Source organism: Silurus meridionalis, chromosome 2 (assembly GCF_014805685.1).
Source record: "Silurus meridionalis isolate SWU-2019-XX chromosome 2, ASM1480568v1, whole genome shotgun sequence".
NCBI lineage: Eukaryota > Metazoa > Chordata > Actinopteri > Siluriformes > Siluridae > Silurus > Silurus meridionalis.
Genome location: NC_060885.1, coordinates 2,282,689 through 2,299,422, shown reverse-complemented (window position 1 = coordinate 2,299,422; position 16,734 = coordinate 2,282,689). Strand labels below are relative to the sequence as shown.

At 38.1% G+C, this 16,734-nt stretch overlaps 1 protein-coding gene across 1 annotated transcript; it reads right to left on the bottom strand.

The window, feature by feature from the left end:
* Window positions 1–710: 710 nt before the first annotated feature.
* Window positions 711–15,511, bottom strand: tmem134 (transmembrane protein 134). The gene is made up of 8 exons (XM_046836997.1): window positions 15,317–15,511; window positions 9,336–9,565; window positions 7,523–7,590; window positions 7,277–7,363; window positions 4,517–4,593; window positions 4,320–4,364; window positions 4,059–4,112; window positions 711–2,432 (listed from the first exon to the last, which is right to left on the bottom strand). The coding sequence occupies exons 2-8, from the start codon at window positions 9,540–9,542 to the stop codon at window positions 2,350–2,352; spliced, it is 621 nt and encodes a 206-aa protein (XP_046692953.1). The 5' UTR covers window positions 9,543–9,565; window positions 15,317–15,511; the 3' UTR covers window positions 711–2,349.
* Between the last annotated feature and the right edge of the window lie 1,223 nt (window positions 15,512–16,734).

Genomic DNA, 16,734 nt, shown 5'->3' with positions numbered 1-16,734 from the left:
TGTTCTGGTAGCATGGTATAGACAGGACAACAAATCCTTCAACTGTTGAGCAGTGAAGATGACATTATTTCATAATTGTTCAATTTTTCTCTAATTTTGATCGCCAGTGTACATACATATACACGTATACATGAAAATTACAGGCCTTCATTGTTTTAAGTGGGAGAACTTGCACAATTGCTGGCTGACTAAATACTTTTTTGCCCCACTGTATGTATATATATATATATATATATATGAAACTGTATCCTAATTAAAGCACCATAGAAGCTCCATAAACAGTACTTTATCACATTTAATGTCCCTTAGCACCCTAGTGGGCACAATTTTTTCTTTTTTTAAACCCAAGTAGGGGCACTGGATCATAATTAATCTACCATGGTGGCACCCTAGGGGGCACTTTATTGCATTTTATCCAAGACAGGCCACCCTAAGGGGCATATATCAAACTTGATCTACTATAGAGACACCAAGAGTCTGGCAGTACATTTACACAAGTTTTGTATATTTTGTATATAATCTTTATCGTACACTTGCTGTGTTCACTGTGCAGAGTTCAAGTGACCCGAATTGGATTTTCTGATCAAGTTCGCGTGACATTGTGTACATTTTCAATAATAATCGCGTCTTCAATCTCAGAGATATTTACTTAAAATTTTACACAATTATACACAGAAACACTGTAATGACTTCAGAAGGTACAATAAGAGTCCATAAAAACAAATGTTTTATTGTAGTGTCACATCAATAAAAAAAAAAACACAGAAAAATGAAAACAACTCTTCCATGCAGACGTGCTGGAAGTTCACTGAGCTGTACAGTGGTAAAGTGTTAGTAGTGGTATTAGTTCATTAAAGAGTTTAAAAACAGTGCAGGGAAAGAAAACTTGGCACTTCATGACTTCTTTAGAGATTTCTGACGAGGCTCATCAATCGATCATCAACATCTTTTCGAAATTTGCACCCAAGTTTTTATAGCAAAGCGTTTTTCGTGTTTTTTTTTTCCCCCTGAACGGCTCCTACAGCGAGACCGCAGTCAATGCCGTCGATTTCGGGTTAAAAGGTTACAAACATCTAAAAACTACGTTAAAATTAATATAAAAAGAGGTTAAAAATAGGAGTAAAATGACCGAGTTCAGCCGTGTAGCTGCGTGTCTGCCCCTGAAACTGGACCTGCCATGTGTCATGTGCAAAGTAAAGCTACTCGGATATGAGATCATATCGTGACATGAGAGAATTGTTTTTTTTTCACAGGATTTAACGTCACGATTGCACGAATACAGCAGCAACGCTTTTACATTTAAGATCACGAGGATTAGAAAACCATAAGTAATGTTAAAGTAATCAACACTTTGGTTTAAATTTACACTAATATTTATGAGAAATGTTTATACTTAGCCTGTGGAAAGTGAGGAGTGTTTTAAGGTGTTTCAGAGACACGTGAATGTTCCTTATGTTTCCATGCGAAAAGAACTGTAACGGTCTGAAGGGTTTCTTTGACAAACAAATCTAGAAATATCCAGATGTTCCACTTGCAACCCAACCCAAAACCACTAAATTCCACCTCCATGTTTGACCTCCAACATCTTCTCTCCTGTTCTCCATCTTACACAAGTTCTTCTGTTAGAGACAAAAAAAATGGCGTATTTGAACTCCATGGAACTTTCTTCCACTCGTTCACTGTCCAGATTTTGTGTGATTAAAAAAAAAAAAAAAAAAAGGAATATGCATGTGTCTCAAAAACAACAAGACCAGATGATTCCACACTTTTCACACACTTTTCTTCAGGCACTCTACCTGCTAGAACATACAACATTACACATAACTATAAACCTGAAAACGTCTATTAATAAAAAACAACTGAATTACTTTCAAATCTCTGTGGAAGAAAAGGAATAAAGCACTCGTTTATGTGCCGTTGTGGGAAATCAATCAGTTCTTTTCAGAGTGGCAGCAGAAACTGCACCCAGACGCTGCACCCAGACGTGGAACACTGAGTGTATTAGTTCCTGCATATCTCATTAATATCTCAAAATAAATCAAAGGAGATAAATGAGAAAATATCTATAGACTGAACTTTTAAATATTCCACATAAAGAATTGTTTTTGCTGAATTATTTGATAAAACGTACTATGACCAAAACGAGTGTTGATTACTTTAATATTATCGATAGCGTATTAATGTTCACATTAATTGGTTAACGAACGTTAATGACGAAAAACGTGTTGTAAAGCGTTACGGAGCTTCACCTCAGTTCTGTATTCTGTGATTGAAAATTAAAAAAAAAAAATTTAAAAAAATAAAATGAAAGGTTCTGGACAAATCTCAACAGAGAGACAGATAAAGTCACTATTTCTCAAAGTACGGCAGGTAAAAGAACTTGAATCCCCGTCTCCCTCTAACAGCACAGCTTATGTAGATCACATGGTAAACTGTAATGGAAGAAAGAAATAGATTTATATAAACACTGATCGCAGTTTAACATTGAAAAGACCCTATTTTATTTACTCAAATCCACAATATTCTGCCTTTAACCCCAAAACTGTTTTGTGTGTGTCCTGTCTGTAATCTGTTTACTTGATGGGAACTTTTTCTAAGACTGAAGATTTTTGCCAGGGGTTCTTTATCATTTATAGAATGTGTGTCAGCAGTAAAGCTGTTTTCTCCAATTCTTTCAGGTTTCTTCATTTTGAAACATTCTGTCTTTTCTTTTTAATATATAACAAAGAAAATCAAAGAAAGGCTGGTGAGTGAACATTCAGTATGTTTATAGCTGCTATAACATACACTATATGAGCGAAAGTATCGGAACACCCGACTTTTCCACCTATATGTGGTTCTTCCCCAAACTGTCTTTGAATTCAGCAGCATGGAATTTTCCCTTCACTTCAACCAGGAGACCAAATTGTCATGTTCCAGCATGACAATTCCCCTGTGCACAAAGCCAGCTCAATGAAGATCTGCTTTCCATGGGTTGGAAGTGGAAGACCTCCTCACCTCAACTACATCAGTTATCAGTATTTACCGTAATTTCCGGACTATTAAACGCACCCATATATAAGCCGCACCCACTGAATTTTATAAATATTTTTATTTTGAACATAAATAAGCCGCTACACTGAAACTAATGAACTTTACACAGGCTTTAACGAAAGACGGTGTCTGTTACATGGCTTGTATCTAAACAGTAGCCTACCAAGAAAGTCATTGTTCACTGTCTTCCTCCTTCCTTTCACAACAATTTCTCTCGAGAGTTTTTCTTTTAGCATCGTCGTGTGTTTAAAAATCACCATCGGTGAAGCTTTTCTCCCGATGCCGTGCAGCTCAGAACACAGGTGAAGTGTGTTTTCATGCCCGGTTGTTTTCAGCGTGTGAATGATTCGCATTTCCTGTAGACAGTCCGAGTGAGCGGCAGGTCAAACTTTAGAGGAACATCATCCATATTTATGATGTGGTGCGGCCCGATTCAGTGGGAGCGCATCTGATTTAATATAAAGAGTTTCATTGGTTCACCTGAACCCGTTCAGCAATTTCATTGGTCTAATGTTATGGGGTTCAGTTTTTTGGCTTTGAAGTTTGTGAAACCGGGAAAAACACAGGAAAAATCCATACATTAGCCGCTTCACTGGGTTCAAAGCGTGGGGAAAAAAGAAGCGGCTTATAGTCCGGAAAATACGGTACATCAGTAACTTTACTAACACCCTTGTGGCTGAAAGAATCTGAACAAATCTTCACAAAATCTAGTGGAACATCTTCTCAGGCGAGTGGAACATATAACAGTGAATGGGGACTAAATGTAAAATGGGATGTTCAGAAAAAAACATACCAATCTTACGGTCAGGTGTCCACAAAATCTTTTTTTTAACATGATTATTGAGGTGCTATTTTTTTTTTCAGACTCTGATTAGAATATATGGTTTCACTCACAAAAGCAGAAAAATATAAATATTTTGTACCTTAAAGCTGATGTAACGCTACTATGTGACATTTTTTCATGGTTGATATTTTAATATTTGATAATAAATATATACATAATGAACAGAAACAGAGAAACATACCACCAGGAATGAAGAGGAGAAAACCAGAGACAAAGAAAATCGCACTGGAAACCTCTGTTAAAAAAAAGAGAAAAAGAGCCCAATTGTGTTTTTCCACTAATGTAACACACACACACACACACACACACACACACACACACACACAGCTATAAAAGGATGTGTTAATTACCCATTAGTCTATAAGCTACTCAGTGTGCACAGATGCATCATTGCATGATTTTCAGCGTCAGTTATACGCAAGTCCTAAATAAAAAATCTCACCTGCTTGTGGGTTTAACTGCAAGACGACGCCTGTAAAAATCAGAGCTGAGGAGACCGAGAGACAGAGAGATCTGTATCATTCAGTAACTACAGTACAAACACTCCAAGTCGCTCAACAAAAACACAGCAGAATTGGTTTTGTAATCTTATTTCCAGTTTCTCTGCTGGTGAAAAAATACTTGGTGTTAATATCTTACCGACTCCAGTGATGAGGAGGAGGAACGAGGCGAGCACCACTCTCCTGTTCTTTTTTATTAAAGGATGAGACGTCCATCTGAGAACACGAAATAAATGTAGATCCATGTTAAACTATTTTAATTATATTAGCTTTGTAAATGCAAAAGTGTCATGAAAAAAATGTATATGTTTAGTGAACAACCACATGAGCAAGCCAGCAGCTTTGTTACTGAGTAAGTATACACTCAGTGACCAACTGAGTAAGCGAGCAAACCAACCAGCCCAATTATTGTGACCTAAAAAGCAGGCCAGCTGAATGCTTAGTTAATTACTGACAGGAAGAGCCAGCCTGCCTTCTACCTGCTTAGTTACTGACTAAATGGCCCATTCAACTAGCCTCCTAGTTATTGACTGAGTGAGCCAGCCAGACAGCTGCTTAGTCTCTGAATGAGTAAACCAGCCATCCATCCAACTAGCCTCTTAGTTACTGACTGAGTGAGCCATCCATCCATCCATCCATCCATCCATCCATCCAACTAGCCTCTTAGTTACTGACTGAGTGAGCCAGCCATCCATCCATCCATCTATCCATCTAGCCTCTTAGTTACTGACTGAGTGAGCCATCCATTCATCCATTTATCCATCCAACTAGCCTCTTAGTTACTGACTGAGTGAACCAGCCATCCATTCATCCATCCATCCATCCAACTAGCCTCTTAGTTACTGACTGAGTGAACCAGCCATCCATTCATCCATCCATCCATCCATCTAGCCTCTTAGTTACTGACTGAGTGAACCAGCCATCCATTCATCCATCCATCCATCCATCCAACTAGCCTCTTCATTACTGACTGAGTGAGCCATCCATCCATCTATCTATCCATCCATCCAACTAGCCTCTTAGTTACTGACTGAGTGAACCAGCCATCCATCCATCCATCCATCCATCCATCCATCCAGCCTCTTAGTTACTGACTGAGGAACCATCCATCCATCCATCTATCCATACATCCAGCTAGCCTCTTAGTTACTGATTGAGTGAGCCATCCATTCATCCATCCATCCATCAACTCATCCATCCATCCGTCTCGTCTCTTAGTTACTGACTGAGTGAGCCAGCCTGCCAGCTAGACTTATAATTACTGACTATGAAATTGAGCCAGTCAGCCATGTACTGAATTCAAGTCAGCCAGCTGCTCAAAAACCTATTCAATTGGATAGCCAACTAGCCACTTATTTTAAGAGCAAGCTAGCCCTTAGTGAGTTAGTGAGTAAGCCTATATTTGGAATGAATGAATTCACTATCTGCTAAACAAGCATCAGCAAGCTAGTGAATCACTTGAAGGGTATAGCTTTAATGATTGACAAAGTAAGTGAACATCAAGCAGCTTAATAACCAAACCAGTAAGTGAGCCAGCCAGCCACTTTTCGGCCAAATAACTCAGCTGGCCATTTAGTAACTACATGAGAAACAAGCGAGTACCCCATTAGCTTATTGACAGGCCGGGTAAGTGAGCACCAGCCAGCCACTTCATGAAAAGCCAAAGTAATTAAGCACTCATGCTAAAAACACTTATTTCAGAATTTTCTTTGTTCACTTTTTAGGTTTTAAATTAACCAAGAGGTTTTAGAGCAAGTTTTTTTTAACTTCTCTTTCTACAATCATAATATCCCAGGTAGGAGGTCTCTCTTCAGTTAACATTTGGGGGAATCTGCACAGGATTTTGACTCTAGCTTGCAGTTACACTGAACTCCTTACTAATAATTCGCAGTTAAATGTACATGTGCGTGCACACACACACACACGCGCGCAGACATGCACTGTATGAATAAAGATTTGTGGAGACCTGACCAAGGATTGATTTATACTTTTTGACCATCCTATTCCACATTTATTTCCTCGAATGAAAAGTTGTTCCACTAGATTTTGTGGAGATTCAATCAGACACAAGTGTGTGAGTTGAGGTGAGGAGGCCTGGGGTGCAGTCACTGTTCCCATTTATCTTGAAAGGTGTTCAATAGGGTTGGAGCTTTATAGCAGGAGATCTTCCACTTACAGCCCATGTAAAGCAGATCTTCATGGAGCTGGCTTTGTGCATAGGGCATTGACATGCTGGAACAGGTTTGGATCTCCTAGTTTAGGTGATGGGAAATTTTCATTAAAGACCTCTAGTACAAGTTTGTGCCTCCAACTTTGTGGTAACAGTTGAAGAACCACATATGGCTGAAGAAGTCAGGTGTCCCAATACTTTACCATACAGTGTGAGTAAGTAAGTAAATAAGTGATATTGAATGTCAGTTATTATGTATGTACTCCACAGAAATGTGGTATGTGCGTGCGTGCGTGCGTGCGTGCGTGCGTGCGTGCGTTTTCTTATCACTCCTCTCACTGCACTACACTCTCTTAGATCTTCTGCTCGAATGATCTGACTATCTCTCAGGGTAAGAGGTAGGCATGCATCAACACTTTTTTCTGTTCTAGCACCCGAGGTGGTGGAATGAACTTCCTCTAGATGTCTGAACAGCTTAGTCATCTTTAATCTTCGATGAGTGAAGACCTTCCTCTTTCTGAAACACTTAAACTAGTGCTTATTTTCACTGTTTGTTTTATGAGTTTATGCATTTTAGTGGTATCCTAAGTTTGCAACTCAGTGAACTAGTGTCAATTTATTCAATGATAGAGACTTCAAAGCACTTTTGCACGTTGATCTGGATAAGGACGTCTGCAAAAATGCTATGAATGCTTGTGTGCGTGTGAGTGTGTGCGTGTGTGCGTTTACCCGCAGCAGTGTGCAGAGAGCTGTGTAACCGAGCTGAGCGTGCTGAATGACCACTGAGAGCTGCAGTAGGAGAGCGTGGCTGGATCACTGTAACACACACACACGCACAAACACACACACACACACTTTCACTTTTTTTAGCACGAATATCAGAGTTTACAAACATGGACAAAATCAGCAAAATGATTGTAATACAAACTCATGCATTAAAAAGACACACAAACCAAATAGAACTGAACTTCTGACCTGATTTTAAACAGGTTGTTGAAGGTAGAGTTTACAGGACTTCCCAAAACCTCTTCATTCTCCAGGTTCTGTGATTTATACAAAAACATACAAATATATAAATCAATAAAATAAAATGAAAAAAATCTTTATTTACAAGTATTTGTTTAGATTTCTATACATTTATTCACATTATTACATTATTATAAACGTCACTAGCAGTGTTGTGCTCGTTACTAAAAAATAGTAACTAGTTACAGTTACTCGTTACTTCATTCAAAAAGTAACTCCATTACTTTGTTGATTGTTTACACCAAAAAGTAATGCGTTACTGTTAAAAGTAACTTTTTAAAGAACCTTCTTTAATGTTCACATTAATGCCCTTTTATGCGTTATAGTCTACAAACACAAAACTGACTTAAACACAGAGTCATGTTTAAACACTATTTTATTAAAGTCAGAGCAGCACAAACTGAATATATCACAAGGATTTCTGAAATAAATAACAAAACAAGCTGAATAATAGATTCACAATCAAACACTAAAGTGGCTTCTGCTGTTGTGTTGAGCTCTTAAACATGTTCCTTTCACAGCTGAAGTATGAAAACTATCAACAATGTAGAACAGAACACCGGGTTAGCGCATAGCTTCTAGCTCCTCAGGCATGGAGTTCCTGAAGGAGCTTCAACAGACTGGAGTTGCTGTTTATCGCAGTAGATACGAGCTTCGAACCAGAAAGACACAGCTTACATTTGACTAAAATGTTTTTATCTTTATGCTCAACTAAAGTGAAATAATGATCATATTTTCACTTTGAGAAACTCATCTTGCTCTCACCTCGACTCGCCATTACTGCTGCACAGACCTGAATAAACGGAGACACGCCCACAGTGCGTCTTCTTCTTGTTTACAGTGGTTCATCCACCAATCCTACAATGTGTCTCTGCTGTAAACAGGTCAGACTGTAGTCTACACTTCAGCCCAAATTCATTCATTTAATAAAGTAACGGGTAACAAACTATACGCTAATGGTAACAGCGTTACTTTATTTAAAAAGTAATGCGTTACAGTATTAGTTACTGTCAAAAGTAACTTCATTACAGTAACGTGTTACTGCCCAACACTGGTCACTACTGTGGTTTCAGTGAGCACGATAAAATAATAATTATCAGTGATAAATAGAAATAGGACATATTACATCTCAAACATAAGCTTTTTTTTATGTTTTAATTGATTTAAAAAAAAAGTTTATTTTCTTAGGAATACACTTTATGGCCACAACTTGGTATGTGCTTCTTTTTCCACATTAATTGTCTGTTTGCTGTCATAATAACCGCTAATCTTCTGGGAAGATGTTCAACCAAATTTTTTGGAGATTTGTGGGGTGCAGTCAGTGTTTACATTCATCCCAGAAGGGATGGAGCTCTTTAGCAGGAGATCTTCCACACACTTCCAACCCATGAAAGCAGCTCTTCATGGAGCAGGCTTTGTGCACAGGGACATTGTCGTGCTGGAACAGGTTCGGGACCCTTATTTCGAGTAAAGGGACAAATTTCATGCCACTGCATCCAAAGACATGCTACACAATTGTGTGCCTGCAAGTTTGTAATACAATTTGGAGAAGAATCACATATGGACACGTGTCCAATACTTTTGCACACATACGTATATTTCTAAATATTTAAAAAAAGAATTGCTAAAAAAATACATAGAGAAAAAAAAATCATATTTGTATGTAATATAGAGAGAAAGTATTTCAAAATTGACCATTATTTTCGAAAGTATGAAATAAATATAGAATATGAATGAAGTGGTGAGTGAAGCGAATCATAACCTGGTATTTCAGGTTGCTGTGATCCATCGTTCCGGTGGAGGAAGAGGGAAGACTCTGTGGTTTAGAGAAAGACAGTGGGCCGAATGTCATCTCTCCATCACGATCTCGCTCTTTATCCTTCCATCCTTCCAAGTCCTCTTCTGGCCCCGCCCCTTCCCCCTCCCCTTCCAATGAGAAGGCGTCATCAATGGTGAACTGCTTCGCCATGGTTACAGACCCTCAGACGCTCACTGGGGAAAGAGAGATGCACGATTATTACATTATTTAAAATACAAATGATCAACGTTTTGATTGGTTAACAGAAGCTCTCCTAAACACGTTAATCAGATTATTAAAGTTGGTTTAAACACTTTAATCAGATTATTAAAATTCTTATTATTAAAACACTCAGACCAGATTACAGAAGCTCTTTTAAATACTTTGAAAAGAAAAGTCCACAAGTTAAGTAGCTGTAAGTTAATAACAGCACTCATTGATTTAAATGTTGTTTTTTTTTTACTTTATTTGACATTCTGTAAATGGTTTGTGGAAGTTGAACAACTTTGGTTTGTTAGTATTGTTATAGCTCTCAAAAGATTCATAGATAATTCATAGATAATTGGAACAATTTTGAGGGCAAGGCTGGCTTGTTAGGGTGGGACGGTATCCATCCCACTCAGGAAGGTGCTGCTCTCATTTCTTGTAGTATAGGTCATAGTCTTAGAACAGCACTAGTTAACAAGTGACTGTCCAGAGCCAAGGCCAGGGAGCAGACAGACAGGCTAAACCAACCATTTGCTAGCTGCACAGTCTCGTCACTCATATTGAGACTGTGTCTGTCCCCCGTGCAAAACTAAAATGGAGAAATTCTCAAAAAGTCTGTTTAGGTAACCTGATTAACAGTAAATTAAATAGGACTGAATGCACAGATAGGACTGTTGAATATTAGATCTTTTCTGTCAAAAGCGCTGACTATAAACTAAATTATTACCAACCAGGAGTTTAATATAGTGTGTGACAGAAATGTGGATTAAACCGAATTAATATGTAGCATTAATTGAAGCGAGTCCTCCTGGGTATAGTTACATACACCAGCCCTGTCTAAATGGCAGAGGAGGCGGAGTCGCAGATATTTATAATAATAAGTTCTTTACACCAAACATAAAATATTTAGTGTCCAAAAGCAGGTCCAGTCAGCCAATTCCATTATTAATATTATTTATAGACCCCCAGGGCCCTACTCTGATATACTCATAGAACTTGCAGATTTCATCACAAATTTAGCTACTTCTCTACACAAAGCATTAATTGTTGGTGATTTTAATATTCATTTTGATAATCAGGAAGAGCAGCAGTTGTGTCCATTCTAGATTCAGTTGGAATTAATCAGAATGTTATAGGACCCACCCATAGTGGAGAGACACTCTTGATTTGTTATTAACATTTAAAAAATAAAATATTTAGTCATAATTCCAGTGTCTGAAGCTACTTCAGACCATTATCTTATCTTTTAAAATCTGTCTCAGTCACTGCATTAGTACCTCGCCACGCCACCGTGTTAAGCGTACTTTCACGTCAACTACAGCAGCGCGTTTTATCTTCTGGAATTGTCAATATTAATTAGATCTCCGTCTGATCCCGCAGAGCTCGACTGGGCTACTAAATATCTAGAATCAATGTTCCGTTACACTCTAGATGATGGAGCTCCCCTTTAAGACCAAAATGATCAGGAATTAAAAAAATAGCACAGTGGCATACTGATCAAACGCGCACCTTAAAACAGACCACTCGGAAATTAGAACGTAAATGGCATCAAACAAAAATTACAGTATTTCAAACAGCATGGAAGGAGAGCCTCCTGAGTTCTAGAAAATCTCTTAGTGCTGCTGATTAGCATATTTCTCCACTCTCATAGAAAATACCAAGCAGAATCCTAGATTTTTATTCTGTACTGCGAACTTTTTTAATAATAAATTTGAAAACATCAGGCAAATATTCCAGACGATTAAAATAAATACAAACTATTTTACAAGTAACTCTGTAGACAGCAGTGTAATTATAACAGACCATCAATTTACAAAGTTTTACTCCTATTCAAGAGAATGACTAATTTCCTCATTAAAATCATCAGCCTGCATTCTCGATCCCTCGCCAACAAGTTTCTTCCAACAGATCATTCCAGAAGGAATTGAACCTGTTTTAAAATAATAAACTCTTCCATTAGCACTGGTTTTGTACCAAAATCATTCAAACTGCAGTTATCAACCCCCTAATTAAGAAACCTGACCTTCACCCTGTGAGCTGTCCAACTACAGTCCAATATCAAACCACCCCTTTATCTCCAAGATTCTAGAAAAGGTTGTAGCACAGCAGTTCTGCTCACATCTACTGAGGAACAACATTTATGAAATGTTTCATTCAGGATTTCGGCCTCATCATAGCACAGGAACGGCGCTAGTTAAGGAGGTAAATGACTGTTATTGGCCTCTGATCAGGGTTTTGTATTTTACTTGTTTTGCTCGACCTCAGTGCAGCTTTTCACGCCACTGATCACACTATACTACTTGTTAGACTTGAGAACGTTGTTGGAATAAAGGAAATCGCTCTCTAAAATTAGAAATATGATGTCGTTACAGGATGCAGAAAAACTAGTAGATGCTTTTGTAACATCTAGATTAGACTACTGTAACACTTTACTGTCTGGGTGTTGGAGTAAGTGCAGAAATAAGCTTCAGTTAGTTCAGAATGCAGCAGCAAGAGTCCTCACTAGATCTAGAAAATATGATCACATCAGCCCTGTTTTAATCATCTACACTGCTCCCAATTACATCTCACACTGATTATAAAATACTACTACTGACGTATAAAGCACTTAACGCTCTCGCACCGCAGTATCTGAGTGAACTTCTGTACCAGTATGATCCTCCACACCTACTTAGATCAAAAGGTGCAAGCTATTTGTTGGTTCCTCAAATAATGAAGACTCCAGCAGGGGGCAGATCTTTCTCTTATAAAGCCCACAGTTATGGAACAGCCTTCCAATCAGTGTTCGGGACTCAGACACAGTCTCAGTGTTCAAGTCGAGGCTGAAAGCATATTTATTTAGTGGAGTGTTTAGTCAGTAGGTGTTTGTGAGGTAAAGGAGCAGATCTGGAGGGATCATGGATATGGAGTGTTTGGTGAACTGGGATATTTGTATGCTGTCGTCTCCTCACTCTCACACGTTCACTCAGGTTTGTTGATGGTGGTGTGGTGGGTCGTCTCTTATCCCAGAGATCCCTCATGTCTGTATTACCTTCTGCTTCTCCCTTTTAGTTCTGCTGCTACAGCGAGTCTTACCAGAGTCCAAACTGCACAGTGACATTAACTTTCAGTTGAACTGAATAGATTGGTGTATTATATGCTGTTTGCTCTAATAACGTAAGTGTTTAATGATTTACCTAGGAATAAAATAGCTAACTGGCTAGTACAAAAGTACCTAAGACTATATGAAAAATACTTTGCTAGCACGTTTTACTGGCTCCTTATTGGATTTCTGGGGGTTTTCTTAATGTTCTTCAAACAACATAAAATAATTATCAGCAATAAATCAGCATTAGCTTTTGAGGGACGTTAAAGTTGTTGCCATCCTGCCTAAAAACTGAATCATCCTAATAATCTGATACACAACCCATGAAGCTGAACACTACAGCAGCATTCTTGCATTACAACGCATGATAACGCATGATAATACATGACCCAGACACACATGCAGCAGAAGGACAGGAGTGTGTTATCAGGAGTGTGTTATCAGGCGTGTGCATCAGTGCTTCAGAACACACACTAGTCCTTGACAACAGGAACAGCACAAAGGAAACAGCGTGCTGTAAGATCCTGTACACTGTGCTTAAGAATAAAACGACACACAGCTCCGTATCATCCCGTGTTTAGTATATAATCTCCTAACCTCTAACTCTAAACTCCATCTTATTACTGTGTATCAGTTTATTTATGTTAAACCAATATTCTATCAGGAATCCAGTGTAGGGACTAACACTCGTATTTTCACCTGATCATCTCCCACTTCTGTTTTACTAAATACTTTAATACATTATTCCAGTCATTACTGAAAATTTTTTACATAATTTGATCAGATTACTGAACACGTATACACACTTTAATCCGATTATTAAAGTTCTTGTAAACAATTTGATTTAATTAATGAAGTTCTTGTTTACCCAGTGGTCCCCGAACGACGGCCCAGCATTTTAAACGCCACTCTGAACAATGCCAGGGACATACTTTTATTTAAAATTTCATTTTGAATATATATTTTTCTCATATCATATTTGTATTTAATAATAAAGGTTGGCTTTCAAATGGAAATGTCCCTGGTTTTAAACAGAGGTTGAGACACCGATTGCTCGCGGAAACCCGGAAAAACTATCGGTATGAATTTTTGCCTGTCATTGCGAGAGCGGCCTCTAGAGGCGAATCACTGACACGACGTGCTGTTTGTTTTTACACGCGAGACTGTGTGTTGCACGGAGAGCACTATATTATATTTATCATTTACAATTTATTAATTATATAATTATAGTTATTAAAAATATATATATTTCATTTAGCACACTTTCTTGATTCAGTAGTGTTTTTTATTTTTGTAATAAAGTTCAGTATTATTTTGCATGGACTTATTTTTTTTTGTTTTTTATACAGAATCCATTTTAGAAACTATCGGTTTATTAATCAGTTATCAGAAAGGACGATCCACCCCAGATATCGCTATAGGTAAAATCCACTATCGGTCGACTTCTAGTTATTAACGTAGTCTAATTATTTCTTACATTCACACACCAACCACATGCATATGCATAAGTAAGTAAATGTTTTGATTTCATTTAATATAAATAAAGTCCTAATGACAGTAATAATGCGCTTTTAATAGGCGATAGATCTCTTGAAAAGTGATGTTCATATGTCTGTATGTTGCAGAAGAAAATTATTTTATTTAAAAATGTAGAAACATTTATTTTTCATTTAAAAACATAATAAAATCTCATCATAATATTATGTGGCCTTCACAATGAACTGTTTAGAGACCGCTGGTGTAAACACTCTGATCGGATTATTGACATTTTCGTAATCACTTTGATTGGATTATTAATCAGTTCTGATTTCTTGTAGTAATTAGATTAATGTAATTCTGATTATTATTAATATATAAAGTTAATCTGTAAAATAAAGGATTGTGTGACACTTCAAATAAGTACAAATAATACCGCGGTTCATGAACAATATATCGTCCAGCCCGTGCATTATCATTATTTACATCATTATAACGTTGTAAAGATTTAGTTGAAACACATTTTCAGGTTTGAATCACTTTTTTATGAACTGAAAACAGAAGTTATTTTGAGCAGAATGATGAGAAGAAAACCCGTGATGTTTGTTTATGAAAGTCACCGGAAGTGCTGAGTCTGCACGTTTCCGCTCAGGGTCACGCTATAAAACGACCCTTTTGGTGAAACTGTTTTATAAGTTTTATTTTACTTTAACTGAATGAAGTTAATGCGACGAAATGAAACTTTTACGTGTTCGAGATTTCCGTTTAAACGCGCTTGGAAATAATGGGAATAAAATCATTATTTTTATTATATTTATATGATATTTTTCTCCAAATTAATTTTTATACTGCATCGTCTAAATCACTTGAGCCTCACCATCCGATTAAAATAACGATATAATAATTATAAAGAATACCGTTACTCGGAGAGCTAACTGAAATTAAAGGGACAATTGTGGGGCGTTGTTTTTATCCCTATCCATATTCCGACCACTTCCGCATCTCTGCGCTATGATTGGCTGCGAAATCCTGTTTTACGAGCAATCCACCAATCATCAGCAGGAATATAGCGTTCCACCAATCATAGCACAGGAAACGGTATCACCTGGAATACAGGCAGGAAAAAAACACCTATTGTAAGTTACCACTGGGAATAAACTTGTTATCTGAGACTTACTGTTGTTCTTCTTTTGGTTTGCTGAGATGCAGATTTACGCCATGTTGTTGTCTTGGAAACCGTGTGGAAAAGAACGGATTAAAAATATTTATTAAAAACTGACGTGTTCAGATAAACTTTGCACGGACGTTTTTTGATCGGTTAGCTCAGTAGTTAGCGTATTTATTTTTCACCATGTTCTTTCCGGCGCGTAAAAATGGCGTCACGGTTCTCTACTGCTCCCCAGCGGAGTGGAGTGGAGGCGCTATTGCGGTATTACTTACTGTACAGAGAATTAATGGAGTGTGATTTGACTTCTTTAATTAATTATTAATAAATAATAAAACTGCATTAAAACCATAAAACAAAATGTGTAAAAGCCTGTATGAAATAGTATTTTCTATTACACCATTACACAAAACCATTAAATTTATATTCTTCTTCTTCTTTCGGCCATTAGGGGGCGCCACAAGGGATCATCCGTCTCCATACTCCGCTGTCCTCTACATCTGCCTCTTTCAAACCAACTACCTGCATGTCTTCCTTCACCACATCCATAAACCTCCTCCTTGTTCCTCCTCTTTTTCTCCTTCCTGGTGGCTCCATCCTCAGCATTCTCCTACTGATATACCCCATGTCCCTCATCTGCACATGTCCAAACCATCTCAATCTCACCTCCATCACCTTGTCTCCAAAACGTCCTACATGTGCTGTCCCTCTAATAAACTCATTTCTAATCCTGTCCATCCTCATCACTCCCAACGAACATCTCAACATCTTCAGCTCTGCTACCTCCAGCTCCACCTCCTGTCTTTTACTCAATGCCACTGTCTCTAAACCATACAACATCTCAGGTCTCACCACAGTCCAATAAACTTTCCCTTTTACTCTCACAGATACTCTTCTATCACAAATCACTCCTGCTATCACTCTTCTCCACCCACTCCACCCTGCCTGCACTCTTTTCTTCACTTCTAACACACTCTCCATTACTCTGCACTGTTGACCCCACGTTCCTGAACTCCTCCACCTTCTCCACCTCTTCTCCCTGCAACCGCACCCCTCCACTGCCCTCCCTCTCATTCACACACATGTACTCTGTCTTACACCTACTGACGTTCATTCACCTTCTCTCCACCATGTACCTCCACCTTTCCAGGCTCTTCTCAACCTGCTCACTACTCTCACCACAAATCACAATATCATTTGCAAACATCATAGTCCACAGAGACTCCTGTCTGACCTCATCCTTCAACCTGTCTATCACCACTGCAAACAGGAAAAGGCTCAGAGCCGATCCTTGATGCAGTCCAACCTCCACCTTAAACCAGTCTGTCATTTCTACTGCACACTTCACTTCTGGGACCAGCACTAAGAGTGCACTGGATTGTGCAACCCCAATGTATACAATTAATACTATGGATTAAAAAAAGAAATAC